General features: G+C 49.6%; 1 protein-coding gene across 3 annotated transcripts in view; it reads right to left on the bottom strand.

Moving 5' to 3' along the window:
• Positions 1 to 709: 709 nt before the first annotated feature.
• The window catches only part of ZNF185 (zinc finger protein 185 with LIM domain), a 46,287-nt gene continuing 38,631 nt past the window's right edge, over positions 710 to 8,365 (bottom strand). For all 3 annotated transcript variants that reach the window (XM_054839928.1, XM_054839926.1, XM_054839927.1), the window contains 6 exons: positions 7,979 to 8,080; positions 6,426 to 6,494; positions 4,506 to 4,586; positions 4,046 to 4,148; positions 3,400 to 3,498; positions 710 to 2,588 (listed from right to left, as the gene is read on the bottom strand). In XM_054839928.1, coding sequence (XP_054695903.1) covers positions 3,400 to 3,498; positions 4,046 to 4,148; positions 4,506 to 4,586; positions 6,426 to 6,494; positions 7,979 to 8,080 — 454 coding nt within the window. In that variant the 3' untranslated portion in view covers positions 710 to 2,588. The remainder of the gene's footprint in view (positions 2,589 to 3,399; positions 3,499 to 4,045; positions 4,149 to 4,505; positions 4,587 to 6,425; positions 6,495 to 7,978; positions 8,081 to 8,365) is intronic.

Raw genomic sequence — 8,365 nt, 5'->3', positions numbered from 1 at the left:
GCGGCTTTACGAGGGGTTTGCCATTCGGGGAAGGGCCCTGACTGACAGGGAGCGGGGAGCGAGGGGAAAAAGGGGTCTCTGCTTGTGCAACGGTCCAGAAAAATGTGCAAAATAAAGGTTAGCCGTGACCTTCCAAAGCAACAGTAAGCATAATGTCTCTTCAGGGCACGGTTTGTGGGAGGCAACAATAAAAGACATCATCGTTCTTTTCACACCCTACCCCCAAATGTGCGTGTTAGAGCCCAAATACACCCCCTGGCCTCTTTTGGTAAGCGTCAGGTATTTTCTCGCAGTCACCAAGGCCAAGCGCCATAGGCAGAAGCTATTCTGATGTGGAGGGACCCGCAGGACCTGCGAGAGCAGCGCCCAGACCCCTCTGGACACAGGCTGATGTTCCAGACTGGGACCCGCTACCGCTGCGGATCACAGCACCCTTTTCCCCAGGTAACAGCAGCTTTTCAGAGCAACCAGACTTAAAATTGCACCCAGAAAATCAGACCACGTATTTTGCTGAGCCAGTTTGCAGAAGGCACCCCCTCCTTCGAGAAGACCCTGTCCCGTTGGCAGCGGTTCTTCTCGCTCTCATTGCCGCATCCTCCAGCAAAGCGTTCGGTGACTCTGCTGACGAGAAGCAAACGCCGACACAGACCATCGGCTCACAGGGCGCACAACAGGAGGGTGTTATACCAGACACAGGTGAGGAAGCTGAGACTGTTTATTAGAGCTGTATATTGAGGTTAAACGATTGCTACAGGGAAACGCAGTGCTGAGGAGAGATGTGCAAAACGTATGGTGGACAGATCCTGTTCCCCGTAAGGCCACGTGTCCATCAGGAACTCTGGCATCGGTGGATACGCTGTTTCTGCAGATCGTCTTCTCAAAGTGCATCTGTAGTTCCAGGCCCATCTTTTTTGGCATTTTAAACAATCCCCCTTTGACCATGGCATAACAGCTGCTATACCAGTCCTTCCCCACCACTGGTACCAGTAAGGAACCGCTGGCCGTGGTTCTCAGAAATGAGACACTTTGTGACCCTCTTCTGTTCAGAAAGTAACATCTCCTCTAACACCTTGAGAACTTAGAAATGTCGGCAGCCAAAAATCAATAGTCATCTTTGCAAATGCGGCCTTTGTGACTACTAGTGCCCCTGTTGTACCACACACGCTCACACGGGAGCTGCCCGAGCCCCTGTCGCAGGCACAGCCGTACGGTCTCAGCCTGAAGCCTGCCGGTAGCAGAGTGGTTACTGCTTTCACTGGAGTTCCTCTCGGGGCTGCTTCTAAGGTCGTGCCTATAGTTTGGTTAAGTAACTGGTACAGTGGCCTAAAAAAAGCTAAGTAGCACTTGTGCTGTAAAACACTAACTTGCTAAGCTTTTGCACGCGTGCCAGCTTCCATCCCTAAGCACATAAAGAATCGTCTAGCTAACAGTCGTCTGCATTAGAGCTTTTGCCATCACCTATTTCCACGTAGGAGCTACTACAGAACCGACTTGGGTGCTTTGCGGACATTCCTAATGCTTCCAGAGAGAAAACACTAACTCTGGCCCCATTCAGAGCTGTACTTTTAAGGCACAGAGGCTGACTTTCAGGTTTCGGTATTGAGCTCTCAACCTTTCAGTGTCTGAATTAAGGGCTAAAATTTCACGATTCTGACTTTTAGTAAGCACAGCATCTGCTGGAAGTTAAATTATGTGAGGGAGCATTTGTGATGTAAATAATTTACAGCAAGCCCTGACGAGGTGGGGGGAAATTCAGGTTTCAGTCGAGCAGCGCTCCTTGTCAGCAGAGGCAATTGAAATACCTATTTCTGGCACATTTTGTGTGGCCACCGGCCACCTTCCAGCAGAGGCCAAGTTAAAGTACCAGGTGAAAGAGTGTTATCTTCCCAAACAGGCAGCAGACGCACATGCTGCCGCAGCAACCCACTAGGGAGTAGGCAGGAAAGGGAAATTAAAGCTGACACACAATTAGAGTAAAGTGAGTCTGCAAGTGCTCTGAAAGCCCATGGAAAGCAAATGGAAATCAGGCAGAAGCTATTTCTAGGCAGAATTTTGGGGTGAGAGAAGCAGAAATAGGCTTTTGCTAAGAACTAAATTCAAACCCTCCCAAGAATCCAAATTTAGTGGTTAACACTTCTCGTATCTGCTTGCTCTGTGCCAGCCCACACGCACTAAGCTGCAGCCTGATTGCAGAAATGGAAAAAAAAAAAAAAAGGGAAAAGGTTTCTTGCAATTAGCTTAGACCTAAGGAGCTCTGCCTGACTTCCACACAGGGAGTGCTCTGGAATCTTAATGAAGTTAAAGACAGGTGGAGGGGCTCAGCACCTTTGGAAAAATCAGCCCACTTATCTTTGTAGATGACACTGCCTTATCTTGTTAATGCGGGCACTTGTCTTGTATGCAGCTGATAGCATAAACTAGCGGATGTTAAACTCATTCATTGTGATGAGGCAGCGAGAGGGAAAATAACTTGAGGAAAGAGCGGAGCAGGAATTCTGCTATCTTAGCCAGTCAGGAACTGCCAGATATATTCCGATACATGCTGCTGAGGACTTTCCACTGGCTGCCTTCTCCAGCTTTGCAAAAGCCTGCAAGCAAATAAAGAGAAGGTGAACGCAGGAGCCGGGTACCGCACAAAACACTGCGGGACAGAGGTCAGTGGAGCAGATGAACATGCAGGAACGGGACGCAAAAGGCTAGCCAGTCACATTGCATTAGGAGGCAAACAAAGCAGCCACGTATGCCGCAAGGCAGGTGCCGCTTTCCCTCCTCCTCCCTATCACGAGGCAGAGGGAGGGAAGGAAGTCCCATTTTATAATCTCAGCGCAGTGACAAGGTTCTGGCTGCCCCGTCCAGATACTCAGACAAAACAAAACCATATCCAACCTACTTCCTCAGGGAGCTGTTGACAACTCTACAACTCTAGTTTTCCCAGTGGTTTTCATCTCAAAGGATCTCTGTGTAAAGCAGTAACTGCCCCTGCCGCTGACATGCTGCCTCCTTGCTGGAAGAATGTTACAACTGCAAACAGCCCCCTGCAGCAGGTTAGCCCAGGATGCAAGGAGGAACTCTTTAATTGCCTTCAGAGAGCACTCTCAACCTGTAAGGGACATTTCTCTCATCACTCAAGCCAGCCCTCTGCTAGTCTTGCCCACGTGAAGCTAGCCCAGCCTGTTCATCACATCAGGGCCAGAGACTCTGGCTCTAACCCAGACCCCTGGGACCAGCTCTAGATGTCTCTAATTCTGCAACAAGGGTCACTGCTTCCCACCAAAAAGCCACAGGAAAATCCCTGTATGGGTCACTCAGTAAACGTGAGGGTTAAATGCCCTTCATTCAGGGAGCTCCGTGAGCTCTCTCATCCAGCCATTTATGCTGACGCTGTAAAGGGGCACTCACCTAGAAGAGTTTCTCGTAGCACTTGTCACAGTGGACAATGTCCCGGTGGATGAATATTTTATCCAGAAGATCTCCCATTGCTTTGTGGCAAATTCCACACTGCCAAGGGGAAAACAAGGTGGTTGGACAGTAACCAAAGCACCATACAGTAATGTCAGCATGGAGCAGGCACAGAAATGAACATTCTATGATTTCATAAAGGTGAGCAACCTTTCAGGCTAAACTGTTCTACAACAGACAAATGCCACTGCAGGCTTCCTCCTCCCACACTCACCGTTTCCGCAGACTTGACTTGTAAACTTTGCAAAGGTTGAGAGATTCAGCAAGACCCGTGCTGGGGCACAAAGGCCACAAAGCAGTAAGGATGCCAAAAGGACAGGGACATGAGGGAAGAGGGTGCCGCTATTCTGTCAGATGACAATAAAGAATTCTCCTTGTTCTAATACACATTTATTGGAGGAGCTGAAAAACTTTTAGGGACACAACCAACACCTGTGACTACGTGACTTTTTTTGTCCTGATTTGGCACACACTGCATACATCACTCTGAAAGCCTGAGGACAGAATTTGCACCAAGATTCCCCCTCCCACCGCATCATTTCACAGCAGCACATAGAAGGCAGTCAGTAGTTAAGGTTTTTTTTACCCTGAAACAGTATTCGTGGCAGCAGATGTTAAGATGCTCTATTATGATCTTAGGGCAGTCTCGGATCTCGCGGCTGCAGTAACTGCAGATAGGTTCGCTGGGCCTGTGACGGAACAGAGAGTGAATTCCTCTGCAACACAAGCTGGTTCCAGTCCCAGCGCTGGTACCAGTGGCTTCTCACCCAACACCAGCACCATTCTCCATGAGCTACCTGCTCCTACATGTGTTTGACTGTGCCAAGTGACAGTACGGAGGGACATGTGTTACCCCAGGGATGCAGGGACCGCAACAGCAGGGCCGTACCAATCTTTAAGTCAATGTCACTGTATTTTCCAAAGATCATTTATGCTTCATGCTGTTATTTCACCAAACACATACCAATATTCTAAAAAAGCAAAACCTTACGGTCATTTCTGTTGAACAGTTTTCTGAAACCCCCAGGCAGCCCCAACTGTCCTACCTCTGCAGGGGAATGCTGGACAGGTAGCTGTGGTGGCCGTAGATCGCTCTCTCCGTATCAGTCAAATCCACGAGGCTGCCACTGGAGACAGAAGGAAGTATCAGCACTTGACAGTGATATATGGGAAGATCATCTCAGAAGGAATCATTAACCTAAGTCCTAACTGCACCGTCCCAGCTGCCTGTCCCTTGGAGAGGAGGTTGGTCCTTCCTAACCAGCTCTGAAAGGCGTTTCCCTGAGGGCCGCACTGACGGAGCGGGGCTGTCACCAGCAGTATCTCCATCCTCGCTGTACTCACACTGCAGATTCTCCTTAGGGGTAGCAGTGTCCTGCTCCCTGCCCCACACAACAATCACTGTGCCTCAGGTCAGACCCACAGCCGACCCTGAGCTCAGCCTGGCGGATAATGTTTGCAAGGAGTAGGCAGCTCCAGGGGCAAGCAGAGTCAGCAGAGAGCTGGCGGTCCCAGCACCTAACTTCAGAGCACTGAAAAACGCATCTGGCTGCTGCTGTCCCCACGGGGAGAAGCAGGATGTGGGCAGCATGGCTGGGAAACTGGGGCACACACTCCGAAACGGGGCCCCTTCGAGGCCGAGGCAGGTGGCAGAGGCACGGAGCAGCCCTGGCCAGCCGTCAGACCCCTCTGTGCACCAGGTTGTCTCATTAGAATGGCAGAAAAGGCAAGACTTGGGTGGGCTGGGAGCAGGGGTAAAAAGAGGGGGAGCAGGAGAGGAGGAGGGGGAGCAAGGGCTCTCCTGCCAGCAAGAGCCACGGCTGCCTTGGCTCTGCTGCCCACAGCGTGCCGTCTGCAGGTCTGGAGGTGCACAGGCTGTCACCCAGACTGTGGGGACCAACATATTTTCCACTGGCTGCTAGATGAGATTGGCAAAATCCCATGCTGGCTGCTGGACAGGCCCCCTGTGAAATCCTGCCTCCAGTACACTCACCAGTAGAGCTTCTCTGGCCTCACTCGGGTCCTGATGTTTAAATATGGACCCTATAAATATTTTCACTGCTTACTAAACTCCCAGATCCTGAACTATTATGCAGGAAAAGGCACAGAACACATCCTTAGTCTCACCTGAGTTCTGCCTTCTGTTTGCCTGTGTTTTTTAAACACCGCAACAATACGCTTATCTTTGGTTGCTGACATCTGCTTTGCTGGCCTATAGAAAGGCTGGAGATTGATGGAGTCTGTAATCAGCTACCACAGCAATGCCAACACAGCATGGAGGGAGGATAAATGCCAGCAGGGAGGCATCAAACTGGGTGTTAACTGGCTGCCACATCAGCGTAAGCACCATGTACATCAGGCCGAATTCTGCTCTCAGTCACATTGGTGTCAATGTGGAATAGTTTTACTTGGTTACCTTTGAGCAGAATACAAAAGACTGAAGATCTAAGCTTCAAAATGGGATCTTTTAGCCTTTTTTAACTCATAAATAACTCTTTTGAGTGAGAACCCTCAACCTTCACATTTTTCTTACCAATTCCAATCACTTACGCGTGCAAATGCACAGTGAAGCCTGACGGTGCCAAATAAGCAGCCTAAAAACCTGCAGCGTAGTGTTTTCATCCTGCCACCCACTTTAGGGGCCACCCCACTTAGAGGGGGGGGTTTACCCCTCCACTGTGGCCTGCAGGACAGAGGTCCTCCCGTCACTGCAACGGGACCAGACAGCATGGTGGATCACAGAGTTACCCATTTGGGTCCCCACAGCACTGCTGCTGCCTTAGCGAAACTCCCTGCCCACCCAATGTAATAATCCCTCCAGGGCTAATTAGCTCAGACACAATGGCATGCTGACGCAGTGCTGTTCCAGCTCGGGAGCTTGCTTGGTGCGTGTTAGCTGGCAAAGCCATACGCTGTTGCTTTGCACACGTATGTAGACACATGGTATCTCTGGACACTCCTCATACCTGCCATAGCGTGGGGAGGCTGATGACTCGCTGCTGTTCACATACTCCTTCACAAAGAGGACCCCTTTTCTAGGAATGGATTGAAACAGAACGAGAAGCATTTGCATTAGAAAAGCCCGGAGCTAATGAGAGACAGCGCAAGGGACCACATGCGTGCACTTGGACATGGAACGCGTGCGTGAAAAGGCACAGAGCGAGATGCTCTTGTTCTTGAATAAACAATAGCAAGCATTGTTGCTAAATAACACCTAAAATACCCCTCTAATTAACCCACCAAAACAAATCAAGTTAATTAAAAAGAATGGGATGGATATTATAATTCTTTCATCCAGTTATCCCCTGTTTTGCAAGGATAAGTCTTTTTCAAATCATGTCAGGATTATGCACACAATAAGTATTTAGAGAGCTGGTGGTTGTGCCCGTTAACATTAAACCCTACTGGCACAGCACTACTTACAGCGCCTCGTTTGTCCCTGGAATATCTCCAGTGTTTTCATCCATTATAAATTGCTACTGGTTTGTTTTGGGGATGGTTTTGCTTACAGAGCTGACCTCTCTTGCATATTCCTCCCTCTTTAAAATTCTGCTTTCAAAATGCCATGCCCCCATCTGTCTGTCTGTCTACAGCTCCGTCACAGATCGAGGGGAGACAGGGAGACGCTGTGCCCACCGGCTCTCTTCCCAGAACCATGAAATGAACTAATCAGGCTCTTTTTCCATGGTGCATTTTCATTGCTGCCTATAAGCTATGATTAATCCTCTCTTCTTATATGAGCAAACTAAGCCACGTCACAGCTAAGGAAAGAAAAGCCTTTTTTTTTTTTTTTTTAAACTTAGCATAGACACTTCCCACGTCAAGTGTTTCAGATGAGAGTCTCTTACTGAGACAGGTGGTGTGATAAGCAGGCCAGGAGGACCCAAATATTGCCCACCAAAGCCTCTGCTGACCTCTCACCACTTTGAAACCCCTCTCTAAATCGTGTAAAGCCATGCAGCAGTTTTCACCTTTGAGGTGGAGCCTGTGGAAACCACAAATCCGAGAACACAGCTCCGAGTTGACAGCTGCACCGTGACAGCACGCTATCTTCTGTAACAGGACAGAGCAGGGTGCTGCGCCAGCCCCACTGCAATGGGGCACACTTGCTGTATGTGGGCTGCTCACTTGTTCATGACTGACAAGGGAAAGAGTCTTCCAAGAGCCTCACCCCTGCGATGAGTGTGCATGGCACGAGGAGCTCTGTCACATCCCTCCAGCTACCACATGTTATGGAGGATTCATGATTTTGCCACGCTAAAGAGTAAAGACACAACTCACACTGTGAGCTACCTCCTGGTCTCTAAAAAAGGGCACCTGGAGAAAAATACCCAGCCCAACTCTCCCCCTTGGGTGGCTCTGGCCGCAATGGCAATGTGCTCTTAGCCAGAAGTGGCTGAGAAATGTCCCGTGGTGTGGACACCAAGCACCAAAGCCTGGCTTCTCTTCAACAAACAGGATGGCTGCATGCAAAGCCTGTATCGCAGCCGGAGGATCAGGACCACCCACTGCTCTTTACCCGGCAGAGCTGGGATCAGGCTGGTACCCAGAGGCCGCTGGGCTGTTGTGTGGTAAGGTGGCAATCGGACTGCAGATCCTCTCACTCGAACTTGGGAGAAGCCTGACAAGAGAGAGGGAAAAGTCTATGGGCACTGGAAACATGAGCCGTGACACAATCCAAGCTGGCAGCCAAGGACAGACCCACCACTACTGCTAGGAGGGCAGTTTGGGAGGGTACAGTATAAAGGCCCTTAACCATGCAGATTAATTCATCTTTATCACAGATAAAAAAGGTGCCTTTCTCTTTTTACATCTGCCACGTAACAATACTACTTCCCTGGAGAAGTGATTTGGAAAAGTCTCATTTACAGGGCCATGGGAGGAAAGATCAAACAAGATCTTCAAA

This window comes from Grus americana, chromosome 12, assembly GCF_028858705.1.
Source record: "Grus americana isolate bGruAme1 chromosome 12, bGruAme1.mat, whole genome shotgun sequence".
NCBI lineage: Eukaryota > Metazoa > Chordata > Aves > Gruiformes > Gruidae > Grus > Grus americana.
Note: the sequence above shows the minus strand (reverse complement) of the source record. Positions and strands in the feature narration are given on the sequence as shown.